Source organism: Mandrillus leucophaeus, unplaced genomic scaffold, assembly GCF_000951045.1.
Source record: "Mandrillus leucophaeus isolate KB7577 unplaced genomic scaffold, Mleu.le_1.0 Scaffold493, whole genome shotgun sequence".
In the NCBI taxonomy this organism is placed as follows: Eukaryota; Metazoa; Chordata; class Mammalia; order Primates; family Cercopithecidae; genus Mandrillus; species Mandrillus leucophaeus.
In genome coordinates, this window is record NW_012105287.1 from 1,578,328 (window position 1) to 1,592,592 (window position 14,265).

The 14,265-nt window shown below is 44.3% G+C and overlaps 1 protein-coding gene across 1 annotated transcript in view; it reads right to left on the bottom strand.

The window, feature by feature from the left end:
* KIAA0319L (KIAA0319-like ortholog) overlaps positions 1–14,265 on the bottom strand; it is a 172,179-nt gene that overhangs the window by 39,395 nt on the left and 118,519 nt on the right. The window contains exons 10-18 of the mRNA XM_011995624.1: positions 13,416–13,644; positions 11,749–11,872; positions 10,930–11,062; positions 8,993–9,141; positions 7,741–7,892; positions 7,245–7,383; positions 5,554–5,713; positions 1,591–1,733; positions 361–483 (exon numbers count right to left, since the gene is read on the bottom strand). Coding sequence (XP_011851014.1) covers positions 361–483; positions 1,591–1,733; positions 5,554–5,713; positions 7,245–7,383; positions 7,741–7,892; positions 8,993–9,141; positions 10,930–11,062; positions 11,749–11,872; positions 13,416–13,644 — 1,352 coding nt within the window. The remainder of the gene's footprint in view (positions 1–360; positions 484–1,590; positions 1,734–5,553; positions 5,714–7,244; positions 7,384–7,740; positions 7,893–8,992; positions 9,142–10,929; positions 11,063–11,748; positions 11,873–13,415; positions 13,645–14,265) is intronic.

Below are 14,265 nucleotides of genomic sequence, written 5' to 3' on the forward strand. Positions count from 1 at the left end.
TGAGACCCTGCAGCAGTGGTGCAGGCTGAAAAGAGCTTTAAGAGGGAAACGAGGGCTTCCATTAGGCTACGGCATGGAGGCACTCCAAAAGACAGGAGGCTTTTCAGCTAGTGGGATTTAGGCTGTAACTGGCATGTGATCTGAGTTAAGCCTGGTCCTTCTTACACGACTGCTTCAGGGCTTTCCTCTAACCTTGAGCAAGTGTGGAGGAAGGAAGTAAAAGTCCTCTGCAAACAGAAAATACACAAAGTTCTTCTCCTTGCCTGCTCATCTGCTTCAGAAACACCAACACCCACCCACTCAGCGAAGAACCACATTCAGTGCCAAACAGGCTGGCACTGTGCCACATAGAAAACTCACCACAGTTGCTGTCTCCATCCCTCAGCTGCACCTTGATGAAATTCTCCATCCAAAAAGGGTCACAGATACAGCGTTTGGTGAACGAGTCACAGTGGCCATGGTCAGAACAGTTCAGCTGACATGCTGAGAGTGGCAGCAAAGGGAAAAAAGTCAACAAGAGTCAGCCAGGGGTGACAAGCAGCACCTAGAGCCTATGAGAGCACCAAAGCACCCCAGATTAATGCTGTGTGGTGAAATGTCCTCAAGACCCACCTTGGGCATGGTGCCTGCCTTTCTCATCTTGACTGGACAGAACTAGAGCAGTCAGGAGGGCCACTACAAAGACACTTCCAGTCTGTTTTCACTTGTTGTTTGTCTATATCAGCAATTCTTAATCTTTTATGTCCCGCACATCCCCTTCTCAGAATTGCAAAAATAAAATACATATAGTACTTCAAAGGAAAGCAATAATTATATTAAACATATTTTTGAAATATTTAAGAAGACAGGTGGGGCATGGTAGCTCATGCCTATAATCCCAGCACTTTGGGAGGCTGAGGCGGGCAGATCACTTGAGGTCAGGAGTTCGAGACCAACCTGGGCAATATGGTGAAACCCCGTCTCTATAAAAATTAGCTGGGCGTGGTGGCGCATGCCTGTAATCCCAGCTATTTGGGAGGCTGAGGCAGGAAATCACTTGAACCTACGAGGCGGAGGTTGCAGTGAGCTGAGATTGCACCACTGCACTGCAGCCTGGGTGACAGAGCAAGACTCCGTCTCAAAATAAACAAATAAATAAGCATTAAATAACAAGAGCTAGAAGTGGGTTTAAACACTATCATAATTTCAAAGTAGTGATAAGTAAAAATGACATCATGTAACGTGATAGGAAATTATTTGTGATTTCTGTTGCCTCAAAGCCACAGGTTCTGTTGATACTACTGTAGTTTATTGCCTACATTTATCATTAAAGGAAACAGTGAGCTTCAGTCAGAGGTTAGTGAAAACAAAGATGTAATTTTTCCCCACTCAAGCTCACAGCCTTCTGAACGCGATCTCAGGGGTCCATGGGCCCCAAGTTACGAATCCCCAGTGATGAATCAGGACTCTTTCATGATAATGGTAGTGCAAGAAAACTATTATCTCCATCTTCCCAGAGAAAAGGAGACGAAGGCCAAGGACAGAAAGGACCAACAGGTGAGCTGCAGGCACTGGGTAGGCTCTTGCTCCCAACTTCCCAGAATTACTCACTGACAGTGTTGATTTCCAGGGCTCTGAATATCAAAAAGTCTGCCTTTTGCTTCCGCAGCTCACTCTTGAGCATCGCTGCCACCTCATGGCCTTTGAAGATCTGGTGGGGAGGCTCATTTTGAACAAAAAATACCATTTTGGTGCTGCAGAGACATGCAACAGTACTAATGAGCTGAAGCGATCCACACCTGCAGCAACAGCTACCATTTACTAAGTACCTTCTGTTTGCGACAGACACTGTGCTAAGTATTACATGCATTCTGTCACTACAAGCCAGTGAGAAAGGTGTTATCAGGGTCATCTCCATTTTACAGAGAACAACACTGGGGCTCTGTAAGAGGGGTTAAGTAACTTGCCCAAGGTCACACAGTTGATTATGGCAGAGCCGGATCCCAATCCTGTTATGTCTGACTACAAAGTCTGTTCTTTTTAAAATGCCCTAAGCTGCCCCAGCTAACAAAAGAACCCATTCCTCCAGCAAGACCTATACCCTCCATCTAACTGGAGGATGAGACAAATGGGGATCTGGTATAGCTACATCCCTGCTGTCTGCCTTTTTCCAGCTAAGACTGCTGGGTTTGTGACTGGTTTACTTGAAAGACAAACCACAATGCTTTGTTAATGTAAATTGCTGGACAGCATCAAAGCTTATCCATAGGTCACAACATAGCCAAAACAATTACGATGATAACCATGAAATTATACTACTCCATGCCCAGAATCTGTTTGCTGACTGTCAATTTCTAAGATAGGCCACATGTGAACTCACATCTGGGTAGTACCAAGGCTGTTCTATGCTTTAGCCTTAATTTTTAGTAGCCTGCCTCTTGAGCTCCATGTGAGTTTTACAATTAGAACCTTCTAAATCAGTGGGTCACACTGGTTTACAGGTGTGACCAAGACATTGATCCCCTCAGCATGCAGTGTGGCTGGGTGGGACCTGGGCATCCTTGAGGCCCTGGACCAGTTGCTTCCAGTACAAGCAGCCTTCTCTGTTTATCCCAAGATGCCCTATAAATGGTATCATTTTCTAGGCATGCATGACATAAAAGTCTGAGAAGTGCTGCCGCAGACTTTCTAAAAGCTTGCTGCACAGTGGCATTAACAATGGGGCATTATCAATTCCGGAAACAAACAAACAAAAAAACCTTTGCCAGAAAGGATGTATGGTTCATTGCCCATTATCTTCTCCCAGTTAACTAATTCATGCTTACAGTTTCAATTTCGGTCTATATATCAATAACCCTCAGATCTTTACCTCTTTTCCCCACATCTCTCCTGAGTGACCAGTCTATATCTGCAAATACTTGTGTGAATATCTACCCCAGAGCTTCAACAGATGCCTCAAATTCAACAAGTCTCAAAATCAACTCCTAACCATTAAACACTATGTGTTAGGGACTATACAAACATTAACTTATTTAATCCTCATAACAATCCTATAAATAGGTACTAGTATTTTCACAGATAGTAAAACAGGTTCAGAGAGGTGAAGTAACTTTCCCACTGTCACAGAGCTAACACTAGTGGGGCAGGGGTCAGAAGCTGGGTCTAATATAAGGGCCATATTCTTTCCCACTGTAAAATACTATTTTCTTCCGATCACATGTTCTTCCTGAATTCCTTAACTAAGTCAGTCCAGTCCAAGCCAGAAGCTCAGCGAAACCCAGAAGCTTCTCTCTTGTTCATGCCCCATATGCAGTGCTGGTGAATCTGAGCAACCCTGTCAACAGTGCTCTTACCAGCACTCTTGCTAACATCTTTCCACTGCTTGCCAGCCAATTCCCACCAACTTGGATCAATCAAGCAGCCATGTGCCCTGTTCTTACTCCCAGGCTGCTGAGTATACTCATCCCTAATCATGCTGTCTCTGACCTAGTGAGCCCTGACTGTAGATTAAATTCACCTGGGGTGCTTTTCCATTCCAGGTACCCAGGCCCCACTCCAGACCATCATCTGAACTATCATCTCTGGGGCTAAGGCTTGGGCAGGGTTATGTTCAGACAACCTCTACAAGATTCTACTGTGTGGCTGGAGTTGGGAACCACTGCTCTCACCTCATGTTTCCAACTCGGCTGGTCTCCCAGATCTGCCTCCATTTATTACCCATCTCCTATCTCCACTATCTCCTTTTCATCTCGGTCTACACAAATGCTCACAAATTTCCTATTTTAAAAAGATGTTCATGTTCCACAAGGACTACAACGAAAAAAATTTTTTTAAAGATATTCTTTCAATCCTACCGCCCATATTATTTTCAGCACCAACTTCCTCAAAAAGGTGTTATACTGACCATCTCTGTATCCTCTAACCATGAAATCTGTCCTCTGCCCCCAACATCCAAGTAAAACGCTCTCACTATAGTTGTGCTGATTTACTAATCACAAACCCATAGGCCTATTTTGTGTTCTCACCACACCTCCACCCCTGTAGCATCAGAATCCTTTCGGAGCACCCCTTCTGCCAGATCACCCCTTAACTTCCAGCAGACCACTCTCATTCGGTTTTCCTCCCACCTAACTGCTGTTTCTTAGTTTCTTTTGCTACCTCTTCTTTCTCTGCCTCCTCCTTAATAATGATGCCCTTCAGAGTTGTGTCGTCATCCATCTTAGATCTCTCCTAGTGAGACTCACCCCTTCTCGTGGCTTTGGCTCCTGCCTGTATGCAGTAACTCCTATCTCGGGCTCTTCCTTCCACAAGTTCCAGCCTTTACTTGTGGCTAGCTGACGGAACATCTCCTGACGCAGCCCGTAAGACACCCCAAATTCAATCATCCAAACTGGTTCCACCTGCTTCCTAATCTGACCTGAACCATCTATCCAGACATCCAAACCAAAAGCCTCACATTGATATCTCACTCACCTTCATTCCTAAAGGGCCAAGTCCTGTTGAATTACCACTGAATTTCTTTTAATTTCTTCTCCTCTTCTTCTACTATCTTAATTCAGGTTTTATTACCTTTTTACTGGACTAGTCCAGAAGCTTCCTGATTGGTCTCCCAGCCTTTGATCTCTCCCTGTTTTAGTCTAGCTTCCACACTACTGATCTTTCTTTAAAAAAAAATCAAATTATGGAATTTCCTTGCTTTTAAAAACAAAACAAAAACTTCACACACATAAAACAAACCAGCTTGGATCTGCCTACCCAAACTATTAAAACTAAAATCCTCAGCTTGCATATAACTGTTCTCAGTCTCCACTGCCAGTCTTGTCTTCTACCACATCCTGGGGCCACTAAGCTTGAACCAAGTGACCTCTTCTGGAAGAAACTGTACACTTTCATACCATAGGGCCATTGCTCAATGCTGTTCCCCTGTTCTGAATCTCCTCCCCATCCTCCCACACCTGGTCAATACAAGTTTCCTTTTCCTTTTTTTTTCCTTGAGACAGTCTCACTCTGTCTTCCAGACTGGTGTACAGTGGTGTGACCAGAGCTCACTGCAGCCTCAAACTCCTGGGCTCAAGTAATTCTTCTGCCTCAGCTTCCCAAATAGCTTGGACTACAGGCTCACCACACTGCACCTGGCTAATTTTTAAATCTTCTGTAGAAGTGGGGTCTCGTTATATTGCCCAGGTTGAAGCTTTCCTCCTTCTAGAAAAATCTTTGGATTACCCCTGCCCCAACTCTCCTAGAAGAATTCATTGTCCTTGCCACAGTGTTCCACAGTGCCACTTGTTGTATCAAACCCACCCTGTACTAAAGTTCCATATTTACTAATCTCCTCTCTTAGACTGTGGTTGTCAAAATAGTGGACCTCCTACACCCTGGAGCCCTGCTGAAGTGTCTAGTACAGCACATGTCATCTGCACCAGAAGACAGAAGTCTATTGAAGAAAAGGCATCATGAATGTTTCTGGTCAGAAAGCCCACCCTTCTCTATCTAGCCACACTACTTCTCAGCTCATTCAAGAAGTCTGGGGTCCCCTGGTCTTTCCTTTGCTCCCCCCATTCATTGCCCAGCTACCTCTGCTCCGTGTACGGCTGAATCTTTTGCACAATGATGTCGGAATCCAGCACCCCCAGGAGGACCCCAATCTGGCGGATGAACATCCCCTTCAGCCTCTCAGTTAGCTGACTGACGTTGATATCCAAGATGATCTCCACCAGGTTGTTTTTCCTGGGATCTGGAAAGCATGTGGATCAGTCATGGCTTTAGAAGTAGGAGAGTAAACACAGACCTGCCACTGTGCATTTGCTTTGGCACAGGAGAGAAAGGAGTGAGAGCATTCAGATGTCCTTCAGATGGAAAGGGACAATAGTGAATTCCTGATCGGGCAATCTGGGGCTGGCTTAGAAAGCTTCTAAAGCACTCCCGGTCTCTATACCATACTGAGAATTCCCACACATGTGCTGGGGACAAGGCTGAAGCAGTGATGCAGTGAGGGGTGGAGAGTAATGATGGAAGTGGGGAAGAGAGAAACACTTAAACATTTGTTTTAAAAGGCTCTGTGCAACTGGCGGTGCTGAGCAATCCAGGCCAAGTGGGGGTATCAAGCAATCTCTCCTGACTCACATCTGATTTTCAGTGCCTCGCTGTATTTTTTGCACAACAATGGGAGGAAAAGTGTCCATCTCAACAATCTCCTCAATAATGGGAATGCATCTGTCCCTCCAGGTTTAAATACAGTTAACAAAAGAAAATCCAGTCAGCCAAGATACAAGGATTTCCTTAGAGCCACATCACAGCTGCACTATCTTTGTATAACTCTAAAACGGTGAGGCTATCATGTTTTACTTTTGAATATGTCCTAAAGATGTTCTACATTTGGAATTTCAAACTGATTGTTTGGAATGCCTTATTTACATACTTGAATGCACCACTTGTCTGTTCTGATGTATAATTTGCATAATTAGTAGACTATCTGTGATGTGACTTCAAACACAGAAGAGATTTCAGTGTCTCAGCTACTGTCCTTCCTAGAGGCAGGACAAGGACTGGAAGACCTCCCAAGATCCCTTCCTGTCTAAAACATCCATATATGAGGTTGGCCTAGATAATAAAGAGTAGGTTTAAAGTTAACATCATTTCATCAGAAGCTCTGGAATTTATAAAGCTCTATCCCACCTCCACACTCAGTGCCTCCCTATCACCAAATTAACCTCAAAGCAAAACAAAAACAAGGTTCTATTTAAGAAGAAAATTTTTATTTCTGCAAAGCTGAAAAATGTAAAGAGCACTATTACTTTACCTTCCCTGGATTGTCACATAAGGCCTGAGGCTCAACTTATAAAAATAAATTGTTTTCTGCATCTGGATGCTGATGAGACATCATGACTCAAGCTATTCCCATGCTCAGATTCCCAAGCACCCTGAGCCCTCTCTCATCAGTCACGAGGAGAGGAGAAAGTGCTGGACTAGGAGCACAAAGGCCTGGCTCTGACACAACTGCTGTGTGACACTGAGCAAGTCCTTCCCTCTCTGAGTTTGTTTCTCCATCTGAGATGAATAGGGGGAGGTCTGTATTTCTGCACGGGTGGGAGGTATTGTTGGAACAGACGGTCTCTATGGATTTTTCAGCTTGGGGTTTCTAGATTATTTTTAAAGCCGGACATGCCATCTGGTTCTGTCCATGATGGGGGAAGGGGGTCTCAGGATAGAGGCCTTGATTGCCTGATTCAGTAATTCTACTCAGCCTCATCACTAAATGAACTCACCAGGTTTCACCTCCACAGTGGTCCGGTCTGTGTCACTCTCACCCTTTGCATCGGTCACTTTCAGGTGAAACGTGTAGGTCCCCTCGACCAGGTTCGAAAGAAAAAGGATAGGGTGATGGTCAGAATGATTTAACACCTCCTGTAGGGTTGAACAACATGGCTATGTTACAGAACAAAATGCCATTCCTTTCCTGGAGTCAGTTGCTGCTTTCCCCATAACTAGGCCCTTCAGGGCTGAACTGTTTCAACCTTGTTCAGCCCTGCTGTTCCTGATCTGGAACAGCATTGCAGCCTACAGCTGCTAGGATCAGGGGAGGGAAACCCATTCTGTGCTATACTAGCTTACAGAATGACCCTAAGCAAGTCACTTAACCTCCCTGGATTTCAGAGAACAATCTGGGTTTGATATAAGGGGCCACTTGATTAAAGCATATACTAGAATGCGTGGCTCCTCCTCCCCACTCCTGTGTAGCTCTCCAGCTCCTAGCGCACTTACCCCTGCTGCTGGGCTCCCCTCATCTCGAGTCCAGAGGTAGCTGACTATTCCCTTGTCATCTGAAGACTTAGAGCCATCCAGCTCTGCTGTGCTCGTGGGTAAGGTAATCACCACATTCCCAGTTATCTTGGCTATAGGTGGTTTGTTTATTTCTAATCAAAGAGAAATCATTGAAATAATGTGACATTCTGGAAAAGAAGAAATGTTTCTTCGTGATGCTTATGGGGAAATTAAAACATCAAGAGTGTCTTAACTGGAGAACCTTTTTAAGTGCCTGTCCCTGCCACCAACCAACAGCGTAGATGAAAGCTACCAGCGCTGCAGTCCTGAGGTTCCAGTCCTACCCAGAGAAATGTTCTCCTAACACTACAACAGAGGGGGCGAATGTGCTTTCCTCCCGTATTCTCTCAGCAGCCTTTCCAAATGGAATCCATTTCTCTGCTTTGGAGGTATGCCATGATCAGAAATAATGGCCCAAACTGGCTTAAAACCTTGGAGTTTAGGTTTCACCTAGTTGATGTTGCAAATTCTCCTTCACAATATCTTAAAATGTTATTCTCTGAATATCTTTTTGGACCCCTTCCTTGGAACTTCACAGGAGAAAACAAAGAGCTACCTCTCTTATGTGGAGCCCCACATGAAGCTTTGTATATTCAGATGTCTATGCAATATTTACTCAGCTTGATATCTTGTGTCTGGAGGTCTGCATATCTGATGGTTTTTCCTGCTATCAACTTAGGGCCCTCTTCCACAGCCCTCACTGGTCACCGTGCCTGTAAACTAGAGCAAGGCCTCTGGCTGGCCTCAGTTCAAAGGCTCAGGGCAAGCATAGTGAGCTGCAGTGCAGCCGTCATTCTCAGGCCTGACAGTAGGTGTCACTGTAGCTAACAAGAGTCACGGCCGAGGTCTCAGCAATGCAGGGGCAAAATAAAAATGCAAAGAATAGAACCCTTAATTCTTTCCCTATTCAACTGAGAAAGAAAGTAAGGAGGGAAGGAGGGAGGATTGAAAAGAAAGTAAGGGGAGGGGAGGGAAGGGAAGATATAAGCAGGAGGAGGGAGGGAAGTTAAAATTCACCTTACAGTCCAATTAAAGGCTGTTTTAGAAAAGAAAATAACAGGTGCCCTCACCCCAACCCTCTTCCCCACCTCTTGCTGTCTCTAATCAATTTCTGCACTCAAACATGACAGGACAAATTCTTCAGCTATCTGACCCAAAGAGGCTGCTACACAAACTGGAGGCAGAGAGGTACCTTCTTTGACAATGACATTCACAGAGCTCTGGCTCTGCAGGTTCCTCTCATCTTTGACAGTCAAGGTGAACACATATGTCCCCACTTGCAGCCCAGTGACAGTGGCAACACTGCTGTTAGCATTCTCGAGCTGCACCCCATCAGGTCCCCTGCAAAAAGAAACCAGAGGGTGGAGTCGTACCTGTCTGCTGCTGTCCCGTCCCTAACTTAGCAAGAAGAGACAATGACTGCCTCAGCAAAGACACGAACTGTTGTTATCCAGACCTTGACAAGACATGTTTAAAAATATTTCAATTGGACAAAGTATCATTTGGCCTCAAAATACAGGCTGCCTGCTGGTCAGAAAATTCAAATAGCTTTCAAACACCTCTAGCCTTATCCTTTATATGAACTTCTAGAACACTTGAACTCTTTACCGTTCTAGTTTGTAAAAGGAAGAAAGTTCTCTGAGTAAGTCTCTGATCAAAAGAATGATTTAAGAGTGATGTTTTTAAAAAGCATTTCTGGCCCAGCAGTTGGTTTGGCTCTTGCCAGCAAGGAAGCAAAATACATTTCTTAATCACTGCCCAAATCCCTCCTGATGAAAAGTCAAGAAAAGGAAATGCGGCAAGACTGCAGAGGAACTCTCAGGACAAAACCATCTTGTTCATAGCAACTCTATAAGCAAAGTTCCCTCCAGCTCCTGGACAAGGGCCATCAAGCACCCAGGACACCCCATATCCCTTCTTCCCCCTTGTCACCTCAAAGAGTTGCCTGCAGCAGCCAAGGGAGCTCTGTGCCAACATTGAGGCTGTACACAGCCAGAGAGCCCTCTGCTCAAGGATCAAAATGCCCCAGAGCTTTCTTGAAAACTACAGGACAGCCAGAGAAATCTGCAGACATCCAGGATTTACTTTGTTTTGCCTTTTAAAGTTACAGCCTCTGATCCTGGTAGCTCCCCCTGAAGCACAGTGTCCTTCAAGAAGCTATGCTAAGCATTATCTCTGCTGTAAACACTAATAAAACTCGGCTAAAAGGTCTATCAGCCATATCTTCAATAAACAATTATAATTAAAAACACCCTGGGCTGGGTAAGATTATGTTCTACAAAAGATAAAAACAAGAGCTGAGGGAAATAATTTCTAGATTCCAACTCAGCAATATAAAAAGCAAGTCATTTGTATAGTCAAATTAAAGCTCTTTTCCACCCATCTCCAATACCTTTGTCAAACAAACAAATAAACAAACAATCAAACAAACAAATAGACACAAAACCAAAAAACCCAGGCTGTCCTATGGTTGCTACCTTTGGAAACAGAGAATACTTTTAACTCTTAGAATATTTTGCTACTTGTGGGATCCTGCATATAATTTCAATTGCATTAGTTATGGTTTAATGGAGCTGAAAGAAACTATAGGAACTAAGAATGGTTCAGTTAGGTAATTTCAATGTAATTAGAATTATTTTGATTACTGCCTTTGGCCTCTGGTTAATTTAATTGGTAAATGGTGTCTTCAAGAAAACAATAACAGAGTAATGCTTTCATTTTACAGATGTATTTTCAATTTCTCTTAATAGCTGTTCTGCCCCATCCCCCGTGCCAGCCTTACCCAGTTAATTCTGAGCAACAGTATTTTTCTGCTCCATTACCCCTTCCATCCTGCCTCTCAAGTGTAATTAAACTCTGCATTTTAGCAGATGGATTGTACCTGCAAAAGCACCAGGATCACACAGTACTACCTGGAGACTAGCTGATGGCAAGCATTCTTTTTTTCTTATAAAAATTATTTATAATATCGTTTTCTTGGAGTTGAAGTTTGGAATTGCAAACATTTCTTCCTCAGTCACCCCACTGGATAAGCCAATAAGAGCAACTCAACTCATAATAGCAAATAAAACCTTGCTCTTCCAAGGTCCAGAGGCTTTGCAAAAATAAGGATTTTGTGTCAATACTCACTGTGTTTTTTCCCAGAGATAAGAGGTAATTTTCTGATCATCTGAGCTCTTGCTGCCATCCAGGGTTGTGCTATCCACAGGAAGGGTCAGCTCTTTATCTGGGCCTGCATCTGCCTGAGGAGGCTTGTTGTTTTCTGGAAGACAAAGAGTTAGAGGTCAAAAGCAGCCAGTCCAGGTGGGAAAAGAGAGGAACCAATTGGGACATATGTTCTGGAAGCCATGGACTCTGCCTCTCAGGCCACAGAACTGTCAGATACTGTGGGAGATGTGGTTACCGTAGGGAGCACACAATAAAGAATATAAGACTGAAACGTATCAAGCAATTCTGACAGAAACATAGTAGAACATAATGAAGTTATAACGCCATACTAAATTTGAACTCTAATGCTAAGGGAGTTCAAATGAAAGGATTTGAGTGACAAGACAGGACTGTCCTGAGGAAGTGAGTTTTAAGCAAGCCCTCAGAGGATGTGGTATTGGGTTTTGGTGCAAAAGTAATTGCCATTGAAAGGAATGGCAAAAACCGCAATTACTTTTGCACCAACCATAGGATTTGGGATGGCATAAACTCTATCTCCTAGGTCTCCTTGAAGGTACCAACAACTAGCCAACGAAAGGGCACAAGCTGAGGCTGGGAACTATCCTTCATCTCTAGCTATGAAGAAAGCACAAGGGGAAGAGAAACTAGAAGTCACCAGAGGCTCTATGGATCGGTGCCTTCTGCTTCTATCCTCATACACCTCAGAACCCAACCCTGTTTTCTCCCAAGATTAAATGGACCCACCAATAGAAGAGCCTGAACCACAAGGCTGGAGCTTACCAGGCTGCACAATAACAGTCACTTGAGCAGTGGCCTGCTGTCCTATTGTGTCAGTCACTGTGAGTTGGTAAGTGTAGTCTCCTTCTTGCATTGCAGAGAGCTGTAAGGCTGGTGTTCTAACACCCTACAAATACAAATACAGAAGTGGAAAAGTAGACTCCCAGAATCACAACATCACACAATAATTCCTACTCTGGTAAAAACGATTCAGTTTTCTAAACCTAAGACCTAAGATGGTACTGGGCTGTTACGTCCCAGTTCAGCACATGAGTGAATGTGGAGTCAGATATCATGAGGCACCTTGCTAAGGGTTTCCCTCTTCAAGGAAACAACCCTCTCTGACACAGCAGCAGTTTCAAATAAAGCCAGAACTCTCATCAGAGAGGTATCGGGAAATGTGCAGAGATTACCAAGGCCAGTCTCTGCGACTCAAACCAGAAAGAATACTGTGAACATACAATAAATGACCCAGATTTTAAAACACTGTTTAAAAAGATCCTCTTCCTACTGAGGCTGCACAGTGCTCCCGACAAAGCTGTCTCAGTGAAACACGGCAGCAGCTCAAGATGCTATAGAACACCATATACTGTCTCCTTCAGGTCTGTACAGGTTCTGCAACAACCTAACACAACATTTAGACAAAAGCCAGGCAAAACGGAGGCTTTAAGTGAGGTCTTCAATCTAGAAATATAGAATCTTGAGTATCGGGACATTATAAATAATTTTGGGCAAACTTCCAATGCAGGAACTTCCTGTGGAGCAGTGGGCAAAAACTAGTAGCCCACGGGCTGAATCCAGCTTGCAAACATTTTGTCTTTCATGTTGGAAATTTTCACATGAAGGTCTCAATTTCTTTCTTCTCTTGAAAAGCTGGGCTATCAAGCAATGTTGGGACCATCCCTCCATGTGGCAACAACCAGCTGGACCTGAAGAGCAGATGACTCCTTTAGTCAGGGCTTAAGCTCTCCAGTTCAGCACGGCCACCATCCAGTTTTCTTTCTTCATGTTACCTGCCTGGTGACAGATCTAGTCTCTCTCCTTAAGCATCTATAGAGGAAAATACTCACCATCTAGTCAATCTACTCTAACTTGTTACAGAGCTCACTAAGATTTACACCCTTGTAGCTTCTAAATAGTTTGAAGATGACTACTCTCTGGAGTCATCCAGAACAACTAACATTTCTCAGCGTTTTCCTCTAATACTAAACATTTAAGATAAAAATCTTTTTTTTTTTTTTTTTTTTTTTTTTGAGATGGAGTCTTGCTCTGTCACCCAGGCTGGAGTGCAATGGCGTGATCTCGGCTCACTGCAACCTCCGCCTCCTAGGTTCAAGGGATTCTCCTGCCTCAGCCTCCCAAGTAGCTTGGATTACACGCGCACGCCACCACGCCCAGCTAACTTTTTGTATCTTTAGTAGAGACAGGGTTTCACAATGTTGGCCAGGCTGGTCTTGAACTCCTGACCTCATGATCCGCCCGCCTCAGCTTCCCATAGTACTGGGATTACAGGCGTGAGCCACCACACCCAGCCAAGATAAAGATTTTTGCCATCACATTAATCAAAGGCCCCTAAAGCTTTCTCAGTTTGTTTGGCGGTTTCTAAAAATGCAGTCCAGCAGCTCTACTTCTCTTGGGCAAGAAAAAAAATAGCAACCATCCCCTCCTACCTGCATCTCCACCACTTTCCCTTTGCTGCTTGGGCTGAGTGACCACTCATAGCTGGTGATGCCATGATCATCAGTGCTCTGGTTCCCAAAGAGGGTGATGGAGTTTTGGGGCAGGGTGATCACTTGGTTGGGGCCTGCGTTGGCCACAGGGGGGTAATCCACAGCTTTGTTCACTGTCAGGTTTGCAGTAGTAGAGTTGGTAGCTCCATCAGAGTCTACTACAGTCAAGCTATCAGGGCAGAGAGAGGAGTGTGATCAGGGATGGGTTTAAGGAAAGAGGAATACACATTAGAAGACTGAAAATTAAGGCTAAGAAATACCAATGTGGCAAGGTTACCTATTCTTACTCATTCCTATTGGAAAAGCAGAAAGTACTACTAGACGCTAACACTGACTGAAGTTTTATGATGTGCTAGGCACTGTTCCAAGTTCTTTATATCTCATTAAATCCTCACAACAACTCTATAAAGTATTATCCTCATTTTACTCCTCACATACATGAGGAGAAAGGCAGAGAGGCCAGGTACGTTGGCACACACCTTTAATCCCAGCATTTTGGGAGGCCAAGGCATGCGGATCACCTGAGGTTGGGAGTTTGAGACCAGCCTGGCCAACATGGTGAAACTCCATCTCTATTAAAAATACAAAAATTAGCCAGGCATGGTGGTACAGGCCTGTAATCCAGCTATTTGGGAGGCTGAGGCAGGAGAATTGCTTGAACCCGGGAGGCAGATGTTGCAGTGAGCTGTGATTGCATCACTGCATTCCAGCCTGGGCGACAGAGGGAAACTTCATACAAAAAATGGAAGGAAGGAAGGAAGGAAGGAAGGAAGGAAGGAAGGAAGGAAGG